This window comes from Cupressus sempervirens, chromosome 2, assembly GCF_028749045.1.
Source record: "Cupressus sempervirens isolate cs-2001-9-10 chromosome 2, ASM2874904v1, whole genome shotgun sequence".
Classification (NCBI taxonomy): Eukaryota; Viridiplantae; Streptophyta; class Pinopsida; order Cupressales; family Cupressaceae; genus Cupressus; species Cupressus sempervirens.
In genome coordinates this window covers 31,709,718-31,728,137 of record NC_143119.1, presented here as the reverse complement: position 1 = coordinate 31,728,137, position 18,420 = coordinate 31,709,718, and the positions used below count along the sequence as shown (strand labels likewise).

The 18,420-nt window shown below is 36.1% G+C and overlaps 2 protein-coding genes across 2 annotated transcripts in view; both read left to right on the top strand.

Annotated features, from left to right (window-relative positions):
• Positions 1–13,253, top strand: part of LOC149570932 (WAPL (Wings apart-like protein regulation of heterochromatin) protein) — a 147,508-nt gene extending 134,255 nt beyond the window's left edge. The window contains exons 11-14 of the mRNA XM_089812481.1: positions 11,551–11,713; positions 12,118–12,218; positions 12,338–12,419; positions 12,713–13,253. Of these exons, the coding sequence (XP_089668607.1) occupies positions 11,551–11,713; positions 12,118–12,218; positions 12,338–12,419; positions 12,713–12,799 (433 nt within the window). The 3' untranslated portion in view covers positions 12,800–13,253. The remainder of the gene's footprint in view (positions 1–11,550; positions 11,714–12,117; positions 12,219–12,337; positions 12,420–12,712) is intronic.
• On the top strand, positions 9,999–10,520 carry LOC149570933 (uncharacterized). The gene is made up of 2 exons (XM_089812275.1): positions 9,999–10,123; positions 10,247–10,520. Exons 1-2 carry the CDS (start codon positions 10,044–10,046, stop codon positions 10,518–10,520), a joined length of 354 nt encoding a protein of 117 aa, XP_089668401.1. The 5' UTR covers positions 9,999–10,043.
• Positions 13,254–18,420: the final 5,167 nt, after the last annotated feature.

The window sequence follows — 18,420 nt, the reverse complement described above, 5'->3', positions numbered from 1 at the left end:
TGACTGGCAGGCATCCTTACTGGTAGTGCTGTTAATCTATCCAGATGTGGAGATAGATTGACCAGGTGCAAAAAGAACTAGTGGGAAAGAGGGGACATGACAAAATACACCAACAAATAGCTCCGATTATCACAAATTTGTCTTTCTAATTTGCTGTCTATCACCTCAGGCTGGCAGGAACAATGTGCTGAAACCATTTTAATGTCCCCATTTGGATGACCTAATATTTTTCCCACAAAGAACTAAGGTATGATTGTTTGTTGATTAAAATCGGTTCAGTTCTGGTCTGATTACTAGAACTGCTTATCCCCTATATCCTCTTGGATTGTTCAATTTGTTTCATATACATCTCTCAATTGGAGGTGAGGAGTCATGTCTTTAATAAGTTATTGCTGATTGTTAATAGTGACATTATCATTTTTGAACTGAAACATTGATATGGTGGTGTATTTTGCTATGTTTCTTTACTATAAGCATAGTGGTCAATGAACTTATTTGCTGACATATATATATGAACCCAAAACAAATCCAAACCCACCCCCAATTTTTTTTGATCCAATTTCAAATCTGAATCTCAAATCCAAATCCAAACCTGAGCCAGGTGACAACTTAGTTATAAAGTCACTACTCTTCATTGCATATCTCTTGAACTTTTTATTAAACTTAACTCATAATTTATTGATTATTACTTATTTATTTATTTTAATTTTTAAATTTTACTATTATTATTATTCATTATTAAGTCCTATGAGAAATGGGACATAACATGATATATAAGGAGATATAAGGATGTATATGATGTACTGAATTGATGTGAGTAATACAAATGTTTTAGAGTTTTATATATGATATGCTATGTGATGTTGTTTATATTTTGTGAAGTAGTATGTCTTCTATCCAAATCTAATCCCTGTTCCCTTGATGTGACTAAGTTTGGGGTATGAACCCCAACACCCAGAAAATCCTTGGGGCTTCAAACTTCAGTCTATATTCCCCAGATTTATTACTTAGTTGTTGGGATCCTAGTTAGGTTATATTAAAGACATTAGGGAAAGTTTCAAACTTAAAGATTTTTAAAGCAGGCATAACAGGAAATGAAAAGTACATGAAAATCTGCAACACTGTCCTCTTGATGTCTACTATGTGGGAGGGGGTTAGGCACCAAGGAGATGGAGAATGTGAGGGGGAGAGATTCCAAAGTGACTTCTTGAAGAGATGTGATCAATAGAATAGTTGCTGGGTGACATGGGAAACAATAAAGGATGTAATCCCAAACTAAAATGCCCGTGTCAAAAGGAGATAAGAAAAATACAAGAGATATTAAGAAGCAACATTTGCAAGCAAAGTGACTATGGCCAGCCCAAAATGTGAGGAGAGAAGAAAATCTTTCCGAGTTTTCCAAGGAAAATAAGATCGTAGAGCGCACCAATGAGAGTGTTGCTGAGTGTGCCAAGGTGGGTACTGCTGGAGAAAGGAACAAAGTAATTCTAGAAACTGAGTGGAAGACATCAAAGAAACAAGTTCATGCTTAGAAAAGGCAGAAGAAATAATAACCGGTATAAAGAAAGGCATTAATGATTATTGAAGATTCAAAAGGTTGTTGTTAGGGGATTGTAGAAGATAGTGTTAAGAATTTGACATGATAATCTCCAGGTCTATAAGTGCAGGTTGCACTTATTCTTCTAAATCTAGATGTCTATGAATAGTTCTATATACTCTCATTCTTTCCTTTATGAGGCGGCGACTTTTCCAGATTTTTTTGCATTAATACTAACCTAACACAATATGTTAGTTAGTGACTAATATTAAACTAAGTCTTAAAGTCGCCGATTATGAGAAAGGTTATGAAAGCTGACCAAGGACAGGGACATGCCCTTTGAGGGTGAAGTCTCTTGGTTTAGATATTTAGATGGATAGTGATGTAGTTTTGAATGACACACAAACAAAATTAAGTCTGCTCCTTCAAGCATCTTCATCCAGCAAATTGTAAATCAGAGTTACTCTACTTCAATCAAGATCGATTATAGGGTATTGGATCTGCATTAAACAATGTTGTCAACTTCCTCAACATTTCAGAACATTCAGAATATTAAGATATCATTCTCAGCAATTCAAGACTGAATCAGAAGTCGGATCTAAAGTTCAAAGAATTTGCAGAAACTTTACAGATAGGAGGCTCAAACCCTACCACAACCTCCCAAAAGTCCTATTAGCAAATCAAATGTGTCATATCATATTCCTTGAATTCTTGAAAAATTCTGAGATCTTATCCATACATGAAGAATAACTAGAAGCATATAAGGACTTTGCAAGTACTCAATAAAACTTGCAACTCCTGAAGGAGGCCTAGTCAACTTGCTGTGAACACGCTTGGCGAGTCTGCTCAAGTTTTGGCAAGCACTTGTGAGAATTTAGAGTAAGGACTCAGAGAATCTAGCATTGGACACACAAGTTTTGGAGGGCTCTCAAAACTGGCTGGGTGTGGTTTGGTGCTTACAAATTCAAAAAACCCTTCTTTATGGCCCAAGCTCACCCATTTTCACCCAACACATCATCTTGTGCAACTAATCAATTTTCCCTTAAATAGATTAGCATCTCCACTCTCAAACCTCCACTAGTTATTGAGTAGGACTTGTGAAATTTTTACTATTGAGTGTTTGAAGATCATATGACGTGCAGTGTGTTGTCGATAAAATGTATAGTGTAGCCGACGGGTAGAGTAGTATTCGAACGGGCGTGTGATGCTTGAGTCACCCCTTCGGAAAGGTATATGTACACGTCCGAGATGGACTTTGAAATCATCAGTTGTAACTGTTGGGTGGATATTTGCAACCAACAGTTTTGGGTAAAAATTCAGTCGCAAATTAGGATGACCAGCCACAACATGTGAGATAGAGTCTCTCCTACCTTAAAGGGAAGGCTCCCCCTTCTCACTGTTCTTTGGATCAACTCAAGGTAAGCAAGAAATTGAGAGATTTATAAAGAGGGTGTTACTATTATCCTTTCTTCTTAACTTTTAAGAAAGGATCCACTTATTCGTAAGGCGAATAATGGGCAAGGTGAATCATTAATATAGTTCTATATACTCTCATTCTATATGATGTCTATGAATAGTTCTATATACTCTCATTCTTTCCTTTATGAGGCGGCGACTTTTCCAGATTTTTTTGCATTAATACTAACCTAACACAATATGTTAGTTAGTGACTAATATTAAACTAAGTCTTAAAGTCGCCGATTATGAGAAAGGTTATGAAAGCTGACCAAGGACAGGAACATGCCCTTTGAGGGTGAAGTCTCTTGGTTTAGATATTTAGATGGATAGTGATGTAGTTTTGAATGACACACAAACAAAATTAAGTCTGCTCCTTCAAGCATCTTCATCCAGCAAATTGTAAATCAGAGTTACTCTACTTCAATCAAGATCGATTATAGGGTATTGGATCTGCATTAAACAATGTTGTCAACTTCCTCAACATTTCAGAACATTCAGAATATTAAGATATCATTCTCAGCAATTCAAGACTGAATCAGAAGTCGGATCTAAAGTTCAAAGAATTTGCAGAAACTTTACAGATAGGAGGCTCAAACCCTACCACAACCTCCCAAAAGTCCTATTAGCAAATCAAATGTGTCATATCATATTCCTTGAATTCTTGAAAAATTCTGAGATCTTATCCATACATGAAGAATAACTAGAAGCATATAAGGACTTTGCAAGTACTCAATAAAACTTGCAACTCCTGAAGGAGGCCTAGTCAACTTGCTGTGAACACGCTTGGCGAGTCTGCTCAAGTTTTGGCAAGCACTTGTGAGAATTTAGAGTAAGGACTCAGAGAATCTAGCATTGGACACACAAGTTTTGGAGGGCTCTCAAAACTGGCTGGGTGTGGTTTGGTGCTTACAAATTCAAAAAACCCTTCTTTATGGCCCAAGCTCACCCATTTTCACCCAACACATCATCTTGTGCAACTAATCAATTTTCCCTTAAATAGATTAGCATCTCCACTCTCAAACCTCCACTAGTTATTGAGCAGGACTTGTGAAATTTTTACTATTGAGTGTTTGAAGATCATATGACGTGTAGTGTGTTGTCGATAAAATGTATAGTGTAGCCGACGGGTAGAGTAGTATCCGAACGGGCGTGTGATGCTTGAGTCACCCCTTCGGAAAGGTATATGTACACGTCCGAGATGGACTTTGAAATCATCAGTTGTAACTGTTGGGTGGATATTTGCAACCAACAGTTTTGGGTAAAAATTCAGTCGCAAAATAGGATGACCAGCCACAACATGTGAGATAGAGTCTCTCCTACCTTAAAGGGAAGGCTCCCCCTTCTCACTGTTCTTTGGATCAACTCAAGGTAAGCAAGAAATTGAGAGATTTATAAAGAGGGTGTTACTATTATCCTTTCTTCTTAACTTTTAAGAAAGGATCCACTTATTCGTAAGGCGAATAATGGGCAAGGTGAATCATTAATTACACTTCTATCACGAGTTAGAAACAGTGATACTGATAAATTTTAACTAACTCAAAGGCTAGCCAAAACGTACCAGTTTGGCTCTAAGTCTTGTTGTACTTCTATGTGGTAAAATCTTTTCAATTAGGGCACAAAGAATCCTAAAAGTAACAACAATCTAACTATTTTGCAAATTAAGACAAACACCCAAGCTACAAACAAAGCTAATAGCTATGGATTTTCACAATTGTTCTTGGTCAAAGCTCGGGATTCAATTGTTTCTTAACTCTTTTCTATTAATCACAAGATACAATATCAATGACAAAAGATAGTACGAATCAAAGGTAACTTGAATGAATTAGAGACAAAGCTTACAATTCACACAAATAACAATCTCACTTAATCAAAGTTAAGTCTCAAATGCTCCTTTGTATTCACTTTCTCTCAAAATAGTGCTACACAAACAAAGTTCTGCTGACACAATTTCTCCAGAGCTCTCTTGAATAAAGATAATGATGATGATACAATGAGGGGGGCACTCCTTTATATAGGCAAAGAAGTTGAGAAAAAGGGGGAGAAAAAAGTGGGAGCAACTCAACCAACTTTGACCAAGTCTAACTACAGAAACTAAAGGGTTACATGCAATTGCACGTGCAACTACCATTACATCGTTTTACATACATGTAACTCGTATTACATGTAATTACACTTTTCATGTAATGCTTTTCTCCAACTACAAACATGAAAGAAGAAAGAAGACAGAAGAGAAAAGAACAATTCTGAAAGGCCTTGTACTTGACTATGCAATCCCAGATGATAACAGGATTGGGAGTTCCTGTACCTTGTACTATTGCATTCATGTTGATAACCATAGTGTTGCGTCTTTTGATAACCTCTAGCTCTCTTTGATGAATTGTTCATTATCATGTGGAAACTTGATGTGATCCATCTTTTCTCGCTCAAGTCGTCGTGAATTCTCTTTTGTAGATTAGCACAAACTGGAGTCTTTGACACTTTGAAAACCTTTTTGACGATGTTCGGATGTACACTCGAAACAACTTTCCATCAGCACCTTTAACTCCCCTTTTTCTTTTGAAGTAAAGTGCTTGACGCATGGGAATGCGTGTAAATGGAGATTGTCGATTTTCAAAAAGTGACTTGGGCTTTCAAGATGTCACTGCACGGAAAATGGATTACATGTAAATGCAACATGTAACGGAAGGTGGAGGGTCAAATGAGATTTAAGTGTGAGTGAAAGATACGCTTTACATGCATATGCGGATGAAGGCTAAGATGGAAAGCATGGAAAGATACAGAAACATGTATTTGCTCATGGAGGTGTGAATGCATATGGAGAGGAGAAAATGACATCTTTTTGACTTTTCAAAAAGTGACTTTTAGTCAAAATTGGACCTTTTAGATGCAATTACACGTAAGACATTTCGTGTAATCTTGTCGTGTGAATGGAAATGAAAGGTGAGATGGGTGAAAACGGAAGTGGAAAATGAGATTACATGCATGTGTGAATGGCAAATGATGGTGAAAAACATGTAATCACATTTGTTGGATGAGATGTGAGATGTAATGACATGGAAATGGAATGTGAAAAATGACAACGCTTTCGCATGTAATGAAGGAAAAACAAGTTTTTTGGGGGAAAAAAAAAAAACTTGCAACTTATCCAAATGGAAAAAAACTGGCAAACAAAAACACAAAACCAAAACAAAAGAAAAACAACATACTTTTGAAAACGACTCAAAACATGCCAAGATGCAATGCACACCAAAGATGAAATTCGAATTTGGAACTTGAGGGAGAACCAAAAAACATCAAAATGAAGGAGAAATTCTTATTTAAAGGAAAAATGCACATTCTAAGGCAAAGATTCTTACAAATAGCATCCATTCAACGATTTCATGCATAAAATCAGCAAAGATAAGCATGAATTAAAATGCATGAAAGAAGAGGTTCACTTACATGAAGATTAAGTGCCAAAAATGAAGGAGAAAGCCTAAAATAACAAGTTTTATAGTCTTAAGACCAATTCTCCCTTAAATCCGGATTTTCAAACAACCTTTTGACTTTTTCCGCACTTGCATGTAATAGACATTCAATGGTCGGATTTGACATGAAAGTGCCAAATAAATGGTTTCCAAAAACAATATCATGCATTTAAAACTCAAAAACAATCCCTTTTGATCAAATGTATGGGTTGAAAATGCAATTTTTTGAGTTTTTTGAACAAAAACATGACTTTTTTATTCAAAAATCTGGGCCGTTTTTGCAAAAACGTGGCAAAAAACTGCATGTTTTTGAGTCATTTTTGACTTGTGAATGCAAAACAACTTCCCCAAATGGATATACATAGATCCAAATGCAAAAAAGTTGCTTTAAAAGACATAAAAGTGAAGTAAAACCCCAATTTTCCGGGCATTCTAAGCAAAACGTGTTTCTCCAAGCAAAAATGATTTGGTGTTTTAACACCAAAATAATGATCACAATGTAATGAATCAGCAAATAAGGTCAAAACGATTTGATTCCAAACAAAAACATGTTCCAAATTTGAAGATTTATGTAGTTTTTTGCAAAATTGTGCTCTAGCTTGGGAGTTTTGAACACATTTTTAGGTGCAGTAAACTGATTTTTGATGAGGGAAAAATGATCACCTCTCCAAAATGTTTTGAATGCAACTGATTTCATCCAAATCCATGGAGAAAATTAAAATTTATGATCAAAATAGGAGGTTTTTGGAGCAAAAACATGTTTTCTTCACATAATAGGACATTTTTATGTTCATTACATATTTTAAAACATGTTGGAAGGCAAAAGAGGACCTTTTAGAGTCCATTACATGTTTTAAAATATGTCTTGAGACATAATCTCATTTTTTGAGACTCATTGCATATTTTAAAATGTGTAAGACTCTAAAATCTCACTTTTTGGAGTCACTTACATATTTTAAAATGTCTCACTTTTTTGATGCACAAGTATAAAAACTTAAATTTTCATGTCATTGCATCAAAAAGGTCCACTTTTACAAGCTTTTGATGTAATGACATGAAAAGTACCCTCAAAGTGAATTTTTTAGGTGCAATAGCATGAAAAGTTTCCACTTTTTATAGATTTTTATATGCATTTGCACATAAAAAGTCCACTTTGAGGCATTTAAGTTATGTATTTCACTTAATTTTATAAAAATGTCATCAATATGGGTCAAAAATAACATTTATGCATCATATTAATCAATATAATACATAAACATTATATTAAAGTGACATTTATATAAGTATTTGATTTAAAAATAAAAAATTTAAAAAGTAACTACATAGTTCTATAGTCACTTTAAGTGAAAAATTAAAAAGTAACTCAACTTAAAATTATAACATAAAGTGCACTATAGTCACTTTAAGTTATAAATTTAAATGAAAAGTAACTTCAAAACATAACAAAAAGTGAGTAAAATGTTATATTTTAAAAAAGTGAATGTCAAAATGAAAATATAATATCATATTTTTAATTCGTGCTGTTGCACCTAAAATGACCATATCTCTTGACTGACAACTCCGATTGACCTCTAGGTTAGACCGAGTCTAAAGGGAAAACGAAAGGCATGACATGAGCAAAACCAAAGGACTAGAAACAAACAAACGCAAACTCAAAAGCAAAAAATGGACTTTGAAGGCTTCAAAAATCAAGCAAAGACTCAACAAAAAGCAAAAAAAAAAAAAAAAAAAACTTGACGAAGGCCTTCAATAAAAAGATTTATTGTATCAATTGGTATTGATTGGTTGATCAATACTAACCAATTAAATAATGAAATAAACTCAGAGAAATGCGAAACTAATTTGGAAAAGTTTTGTACTGTTACCTACTTTTTGTGGTGACAAAATGCAGGACAATAGTAATCATTGTGATCATTGTAGTCATTGTATTCAGATTGTAATCAGCAAGTGCATATATGAATAAAGTATCTGTTTTGAGTTGAATCGTGTTACACGTGTGATAGGCGGGAATACTCACCACTATACTACGACGACTGCTACGCCTTGGTGATCACGGCTATGCCTTTGAGATTTTCGCGCCCTGTGCTTTCGACCATGACACACTTGATTACTGTAGGCATACATGGTATCCCAGGGTTTGGACAGCTTAGGCAGCCGATGGTGATGACACCAGTTTTAGCTACGACGCAGCCCACCGTAGAGACATGAGCTGTAAAGGAGTCACATTCGACACCGACGGAGATAGCAGCCCCAGAGGTACCGATGGAGCCGGCTCGAGAGACTACCAGATATAGTAGGAGAGACTTTGGTACCTAACATGGAGATAGACACAGAGACAGGGGTGATGGAAGTAGCGACAGGTGAAGAGTTGGGGGCATCAGGTGTCCGATTGGATGTAGTAGGTTCTGATGTGGTGGTCACAGTGGATACGACCTTGTTGGCATCACCGGAGCGAGATAGAGTCGATCCTAGAGGCTGAATGCTTTCTTGAGTACAAAGTTCCACCAAACCCTCGCACCTCGAGTGACCTACTTGCCGACACCCACATGGGAAGCAGTTTCGGAGAACCCATTACAGGAGGTTGGGTAGGCACAGAGTGAGGGAGTACCGCGTAGCGCTGTTGAGCGTATGGCGAAGGCTGTGGAGAGGGCTATGGGTACACAGCAGGAACACCCAGTAGCGCAAGAGACAGTGATGACAAAGGCAGTTTTTCTTGATGATGTCGCAGCTCTAGTAGCTCGGGCTCGCCAGGTGTTAGCTTCGGCTAAGACTCAGGCATTGGAGTCAGTCGTGAAGGAGCTGGAGGGAGCCCTATCCTTCATGAGGTTGGGATGTTCAGTTGAATTTAAAGTTTGTTTTGAGGAGAGAGGATGGCCAGTTGTGGAGACCACGGAGATGCAGCAGGACTAGTCCATGACGAGAGACCCTGAGATGGAGAGCCGAGTAGAGGCGCTGATTCATGAGATAGCAATGTTATACAGGGAGGCGTACTACACTCTTCGGAGGAGTTAGGCGGATCAGGCAGCAGCTGAAAGAGCTCGGGAGGAGTGTTGAGATAATGGGTGTTGCACACATTGCATAATATTGTTATTTTATTATTTTATTTTTATTATGTAATGTTGTACCTAGATGGACGTGCAACATGTAAAGATTCCCATGGAATATTCTTGATGAGTTGTATTGTAACATTGTGATAATATTTGATGTAATTATTTAATATTGGAGAAAAGAATTAAATGTCCAATATTAAATGTGGGGTCAGTGGGTTAGGTAGCACATGGTTTTAGCACATGGTTTATGTAATACCACTTGGTGGTTTTGTGGGACTTGCTACTATATAAGTAGCCACAAGGGTAGTTGTTGTAGAGAGAAAAAGAGAGAGAGAGTGACAAGGAAAAGACAAAAGGCAAGAGTCGAGCGGGACAAGGCTTGACAGGTTAGCCAAGGGAGCATTTGTGAAGGTTGAAAGCATGGCATGGGATGTGTGGATTCATGCTTGTTCACATAGTTTGCTCGGTTGTGGCTATGGCCATGAAGGCTTCCATGGTTGTATGGCAATGGTATTTTTTGCTGAATAATACATGATGATGGATGCTTTTGGAGGCTGGGTTTTTCCCTCGATGAGGGTTTCCCAGGGTATATCTTGTGTCACATTTTATGGGTATGTTGTCTATTCTCTTGCATGTGGATTTTAATTCCGTGTTTATTTTAGATCTATTATGGGTTATGTGGAAATGGTTATATTCTTTATTGCCAAGTTTCCTTACAAGGAGTTAGCTGCCAGGTTAGCTTCAGAGAGGGCAGCTTGGGAATCTGAGAGGGCGGCCTGGCAATCCGAGAGGACAGCCTTGTTAGCAGAAAAAGAAAAGATGGCAGCAGAAAAGGAAAAGGAGTTGGGAGAAGTCAGAGAGATGATGCAGTCAGCCTTTGAGCTTCAGATGGAAGCAGAAGCAGAGCTGAAGATCAGGAAAGAACAGGTCTACAAGTTACGGATGGAGATAAATGAGTTGAGGACACGGATGGGTAGAGTAGTATTTGAACGGGCACGTGACACTTGAGTCACCCTTTCGGAAAGGTATATTTACACGTCCGAGATGGACTTTGGAATCATCAGTTGTAATCATTGTGATCATTGTAGTCATTGTATTCGGATTGTAATCAGCAAGTGCATATATGAATAAAGTATCTGTTCTAAGTTGAATCGTGCTACACATGTGTTAAGCTTTTACTCTGTACGGTAAACATAGTGTTTGAATTCTAACAAATTGATGGTTAAATTAGGTTTTTATGTTTTTGATAATTTTAAGTAGCCTAACAAAAGGGGCTGGACCCTTAAAAAACAAGGTCCGAAGGTGAAAAATAAGGCTATCAATACCACATAGATAGCACAACAGATGGTGTCTAGAAAAGGAAACCCGAAACACAAAGCACCAAGGGTAGGAGCCCTTCAAATGAAAGGCCAAACTCACACCACAATAGAATATGTGTGAGAGTTTGAAGAGCTATTCTTCCTCCCCTGTCAGACAACTGACCCAGTGATGCTATCCTTAGGCTCCCCAGTGAAAGAAACTCCACTAAGGCAGCCGTCAGCACAGCGGCCAGAGTGCTGAAGAAGCTTAGCAGTGACAGACAAAACATGGTGCAAAGCAGAAGCAGCAGCATTAGGAGCGGGATGGTCCATATGGTCAGAGGGGAAAGGTCCTATAGCAGGGGCAGCAGCCATAGTAATTAAGATTTAATTTCTCCAAATGTATTAAGTCTCTTTTTATTTTTATTTTGTACAACTACAGTTTTTTTGCCAAGTCCCAAGGCCTGGTATGTCCACACTGAGTCTGAGTTTTCAAAAATTGTTTCAGTCTTTGAATGTACTAATATTTTCTGTAGATGCTGGTCTTTAATTCAAACATTATAAAATTAGAAATAGACTAAGTATTTATGCTGCAGTATGAATTGGAAGTTTGTCATCTGTTCAAGGAGCTCTAACATATTGATTTAGATATGGAAATGGATATATATGCTCTATATGATTTTAGCCACTTGCTTCGTCAGTTTTTGATTATATGGGTCTAACTAGAAATTGTGTTGCAGGGCACGCCTTGCTGCATCGAGTGTCATTTTGCCTCGAAGCACTGTCGGAGATTTTGAGGTGAGAGAATGTCGCAGGGCTGTAATTCCATTGCTTTGCTCAATATTTTTGACCAAACAAGGAGCTGGTGAGGCAGCTGAAGGTGGAGGAAGTTTAGTAATGGAGGTAGGCAGGCGAATGAGAAACTTATGCATGTGATTAAATGGTAACAGAAATTGTTTGGGATAATGGAGGCATTAGCCTCATTTAAAACCAGCTGTTTTGTATTGCTTCACATCTATTTTCCCTACAAATGTCAAGTTTTCTGATGTGTGTGAAATGCTACGTGTTTACTGTGGAAATTATAGCCTATTTTTGGCAGATCTGAAGAATGATTATTCTTGTTTTCCATTAGAGCACAAGTTTCTTGAATGCTATGTGTTTACTGTGGAAATTATAGCCTATTTTTGGCAGATCTGAAGAATGATAATTCTTGTTTTCTTAGAGCACAAGTTTCTTGTTTCTAGGATTTATTAGTTGATCTCATCAATGTAAAGGTAGACTAACAGATTTTCTGATTTAATTGATAGTCAAATGATGAAGTTGCTATAAAGCAAGGCCAACGTGAAGCAGAAAACATGATAGTGGAAGCATATGCAGCTCTCCTCCTTGGTTTCTTGTCAAAAGAGAGGTTAGCACAAGCTTATTTATTTTTATAGTTCACATCGCTTTCATGATGAGTTCTATTACTTTCTATTTAACAATCTGAATATGCTGGTTCACATGGTGTGGTGATGCTTTTATAAATAGCAAAAATGCACGCCAAGCTATAGCTCTTTGCCTACCTGGTCGTAATTTGAAGGTTCTTGTTCCTGTGTTGGAGAGATTTGTGGTAAGTTTTCCCCCCTTTGATTAGCCTTCTCTCTCAGGCACTTTATCTACACAAATACCTATGAATATTGGATAAAAGGTTTTGCATTTGTTCTAGCTACTAGTAATGTTCCACTATATAGTTAATCCATGCAATCTAGTTTGCATATAAAGTTTATTCAGAAAAAAAATGGTTTTTATTATCTTTGTTAACTTGATTGTGTAATAGAACAAGGAATCAGGTTACCTAAAGAAGTTGAATAAATGTTTTCTATTAAACTTCTTTTTAGTTGACTGTGTTGTGGCTCTATGCAGGCATTTCATCTGTCACTGAATATGATTTCATCAGAAACCCATGCCAGCGTCACAGAAGTTATTGAGTCTTGCAAGACGTCAGTATAAGATTCCAGTGCATGTGTGGGGTTTGTGTATTATATTTGTATTTGACCGACCTTACCTAGTAAGGTGTCAGTTCAGACCCTTTTAAGTAAATTTTCATATTTGTAACAGTGAGCAATTTAGTTTATTCAATACATTACTATACTGTAAAATATGTAAACACTATACTGTAATCAACTCATTATATTCGAGGACAATACTGCAGACTGTTCTCTAGAAATTGTTATTTTATCACTTCGGCAATCTAATACTTGGGTGTTACTGGTGAAACATCTCAAAATGCTCAGTAGTGCGCGATTTTGTTGGGCTCCAATCAGTCATCAGAAGAGACCATGCTCTATGCCTTGCTCCTGTCTACTGACAATTTGTGGTTCCACATGCAGCATCTCTGTTATTTCAGTTGTATTATTTTCAGCATGGAAATCTATCAATGAAAGTTCCCTTATAATTTTTCGTTTCTTGTAGCAACATTTATTTGTTGGAGCTGAAAATTTTGTTGGACTAAGTCAGAGGAGGTAAAGAGAATTTGCCAATTTAAGAGTGCATTTCAATGTTTGATGATGGAATTAGGCCTCTTCTTGAGACCTTTGGTTAGTAAGAGCTCGGAAGAACACGATGAATACAAAACAAGGTTCAGCATAGTAAAATATAACTGCAAATTAGTGTTTCCATCTACATAACTAATTTTCATGTTGTGAAGATCCTGCTATTGGAGGGCACAAACAGTCTTGCATTTCAATTAAGTATTTAAGCAGGCAAAATTGTAAAGCATCAACCCAAGCTCTTCAGTTAAGTGTGTACTGCTCAATAAAAGTTATCTTTGTTGACTTGAATATGCTTTCTTCAGATTGAGATCCAATCGTCACATTCAAAAAATCATGGCTTAACAAACTTGCTATTTGCATTTGTAATTGAATAGATATGCCATTCAATTTATTGCTTTAATACCATTTTTCTTTAATGGTGTCTCTCCAGAGGTATAAAAGCTTGTGTAATAAACAATGGATAAAAATCCTTGCAAAACAGCTCCTGCTGTACACTGCATGCCACTGCTCAAGGAATCTATTTGCTTACAAAACTGGAGGAGGTAAACATGTTGGCAGTGGGTCAGCGTCCCTTGCAGGATACGTGACGTGGCTCAACCGCCTCCTGTGTCATCTATAAATGTTGTTGCAACCCTAGAATTTAACAAAACAAGAACAAACATCATCTAAACTAAACGGTTTGCAACCACAAATAAACTTGTAGGCCAATACCATCGATGTTCATCAGCTGCCAGTTTGAACTCCCTTGCGTACCCCACTAAATCTCTCTTTATCCATCCCTTCCAACACTTGTGATAATCTTGATAGTTTTTTTCCTCTAACAAAGAGTTGCCGTGCTCAGTTATCTCTTGCCAGAGGGGTGAATCAAATCCCTGTACAGAGTTCTATGTGACTCTGCCCAACGGGTGAAAGTAATACAAAAATTGGTTGTCTTTGACCTATTCTGTGCATCCATTCCCACTTCGCCAAGCTCTGTTTTGATAAAGTTCAATTTAGTGTTCGTTGCAAGAAAGGGTTGGTTTGAGCTTTCTTTGCTTGCTATTTGACTCGCTTCAAAATGCGTACTTCCTCACAAAAAAAAAAATCACGAGTTTAATTGCTAGACCTGGCCAATTTCAAAGCAAAAATTCACATGGTCTCTTCACATATGCCCACTACATGTTTTTGAAGGTCAATCAGCACACTTCCAATATTCCCAACTCTTCACATTCCCATGCTTTTTTTGAATATTTTCAATGGCCTTAATAAAAGCTGTGGCAAGATCTTTTCTGATGATAATTTAAAGCATTTGCTACAAATTAATAAAAATAGAAAGCCAAGCCTGCTTTTCTTGTGGATGTAGCTAAATTTTTTCTTTAAAATAAATAAATTGTGTGCACTATTGTTCCTTGGTTTAATTTGCTCCAGGTATACATCGCAAAGTTCTCTTAATAATTGGCAGAAGAGCTTAAGAAAATTGGTAAAACCATTTGCCAAAGAAACAAATGGAAATATTCAGATGAAGAATTGGTAAATTGCTTCGACAAAACTTTGGAATGTGTAAGCTGAAGCTTCCCTATTTCAAAAGGATCTCTCGAGTGGCTTGGAAGGAAAAAATTGATAAATTTGTTCTAATGTCCGATGAACATAGAAATAAACAGATAGGAAAACAAGGGTGCGCATTATTCTCTCTATTCAACAATGTTTATTTTTAGCCTCGACAAACAAGAGCATCAAAGGATTGTGGGATCGCTTTTTATAATGTATGAAATGGCTTTGTCATTAAATAAGGTATTCCTTGGGAAGACATTTGTGCACTTCGAAAATGAGGGTAGGTGGCAACATTACATTTCCCTGGAACGAGCCTAATATCTTGATTAGTCGATTAATTTATCTGAGCGTCAGTTTGGACGATGAGATCAAAACAATTATACTGTCGTGCTCTTCAGCTGATAGATAAGCAGGATTTGTTAAGACTACAAGCAACTTAGTATTGGTAAAAGGAAAATTGCAAAATTAAATGATGTTGGGTTTCTTTTCAGTGAGCACAAGAGAAGTAAAAACAAAGGTACATCAATGAGATGCTTTAGTAATTGGTAATAGAGGGAGATCACAAAAATGAGTTAAATGTACAAGGGGGAAAGAGGAGCTAAACATTAAGGTTCTACTCAATGCAGGAGTTGTTATGACTACAAGCAACTTGGTATTGGTAAAAGAAAAATTCTAAAATTAAATGATGTTAGAGTTTCTTTTCAGTGAGCACAAGAGAAGTAAAAACAAGGTACATCAATTCTAAAATTAAATGATGTTGAGTTTCTTTTCAGTGAGCATAAGAGACCTAAAAACAAGGTACAACAATAAGAGATGCTTTTGTAATACTAATTGGTAATTGAGGGAGATCACAAAAATGAGTTACATGCAAAGAGGAATTAACATTTATTGTAAAGAGATCAGCAAAGCTAACTGTAAAAGGTTCTACTCAATACAATAACTACCCACATTTTTGGAGAGAAATAAAACAAAAAATTAAATGCAAAACATATTTGATAATGCAATAGTAACCAAATGCACTCAACATCACATGAATATCTCTTGATTTTTTATTCTTTGTGTTGTTGGGCTCTTAAATTCATTGTTTGATAACATAGATTCAAGAAACATGGTTAAAGAAATAATGAATAAGGTTCCTTTAGGGTCCATTTGGATGTGGGAATAAGAATATCAGAATAAGAATATGTATTTTGGAATTGTTATTCTAGAATAGAAAATGAGAATATGTATTCCTATTATCTGTTTGGTTAGACAAAATTGAAAATTTGGAACCAAGAAATTTGATGGCAATCCCAAACCTTTGTTTGACATTAATTTCTACGATTGTGGGGCTCTTGCAAAGAAATACGACGATGAATTTCAGTTGCACGAAGAAATATTGTCCTCTTGACAAATTTGTAAGTGTTTTGCGACATTTTGCAAATCTGTGATATTTATTTGGCAGGCCGCAGTCGCGGGATCAACTCTCAGATTCATTGTGGAAACGCAAGTCAATTGTGGATGAATATCACTATGATGCGTTGTAGGAAAGGGTTGGCATGGCTTAGAGAAAAAGCCCATGAAAAATTCCTTGGTTTGATGCAAAAGAAAATGACAAAGACCAAAATAATGCATGAAAACTTGAGCACAAACCTGAAAATATTATGTTTTATAAAAAAATAAAATAGGAATAGGAATACGTATTCTAATTCCACCTACTTAGGTGGAATAAAAAATGCTTGTTTTTTGGCCAAATTGGAATATGTATTCCTATTCCCAATTCTAATTTGGTGACCCAAACAAAGAATTAAATTTTTTAAGAATTTACGTATGTCTATTCCACTTGTATTCTCATTGCCAAACATAGAATTCATATTTTTGAATAGATGTTTCAAATTGAAGGAGATTGATTCACATTGAGTGGACTTGATTGATTGAGAGTAAGTTTATTTTGCAAATATTTTAGATTGATTGTCAAAAGATGAGGAGCCTCACAAAATTGATTGGTTATAAGTTAACTTATGCGATTGATATATGAATATTGATTGGACAAAAGATTGAATAGTTAAATGAATTTATTGAGGTGATGCTTGAATAAATGGCTATGTTAATTAACAAAAATTAAATGTTCATGTGGACTAAATAAATAAATAATATATTTTATTAATTTGAGAAGAATATTCCATTGTTTTGAAATGGGGAATAATCAAAAAATTTAAATAATTTGTCTAATTCTAACAAGAATTATTTTCTATTTTTTTATTGGTAAGAGGTCAAAGTCCAAGTTTTTATTTATTAAATAAAAGAAAAATACAATTACAACTTGGTAGGAAAAAACGATTAAAGAAAACGTCCAGTCTTTGCCCAAGACTTAGTCTAGAAAATAGATCTATTGACAAAAACATTGTTTCTATCATTACATATCCAATTTTATATCTAAACATCATTAAATTGATAATCTTTCAATTATCATTGCATATCTAGTTTTATAAATAAGCAACACTAAATTGTTAATAACATTAAAGGCTTTTTAACAAGCCATTCCATTGATTGTTTGAACATGCAGTCAAAATCTTTAAATATATACTTACTTGGACTCCTGCCTTCCATATGCTCAACCAAACTTGTCAAGCTAGTTAGATTTCTGAAAAATTTGCATGGACCACCTACTTAACCACTAGACCGAGGATTAGTAGTAGAGGTAAAATAACCACAAGAAGGACAAACTTTCCAGCTAATTGATTGATCATCTAGTTTTACGTAAGGAAACCCCATTCAAATTTTAACCAATACCATATAGCAAGGATAGTGCGCTACATACCCCACCTCAACAACCTTCTAAGCATAGGTTAGAAATAAGGATAAAAGGGCCATAAGAAGGATAAATTACCCCAAATTGATCCATATCTAAAGTGAAGATAGGTGACCTCAGTCATAGTATAGGAAGAATATACCTTTATGAATCTACAAAGAAATCTCTTATTACCCAAATAAAGAGGCACATGGATGTTTTGGCCCATCTACAATTAGTCTTAAGAGCAAATATTCCTTCTTTAATTAACTTCCGAAAATAATATTTTTATGACCAGTGATGAGTTTATATATATTTGGAAAGACCACTCTTACAGAGAGTAACATAGTTTACCCCACACTTGTAAAACCATCAAAACTTGTAATCTTGGATAGCCCAAGGAGTCCAAAACCACAAGATCAACCTCAACACTAGAAACACTTCTTACCCGAGGTTGGGAGAGCCAAATATAAATTGCTCTAAAAGAACATAGAAAACGTCGTATTAAACCAAAATCTTTATACATACAACGACATTCATGTCAGGCAATTTGGCGTCTACTCGTCAGAATCACGATGGGATCCTTTTGGACATTCAACGAGTGGCTTGTCGGTCATAATATTTCATCTTTGATAGACATCTCATTTTTGGTCCGACAAGAGGTCGCAATTCCAAGGACACCCCATCGGTACCTTGCCAGCTAAAGTCTGCCTTGATAGTTGTATTCCAACGACTGACATTTTTGAAATTGCAACAACCTTACAATTTTGACAACTAGC

Coding starts and splice junctions, on each gene's coding strand:
- LOC149570933 (XM_089812275.1), top strand. CDS start 10,044: ATGATGATGGATGCTTTTGGAGGCTGGGTTTTTCCCTCGATGAGGGTT. Junction 10,124..10,246: donor TCTTGTGTCACATTTTATGG/GTATGTTGTCTA, acceptor GTTAGCTGCCAG/GTTAGCTTCAGAGAGGGCAG.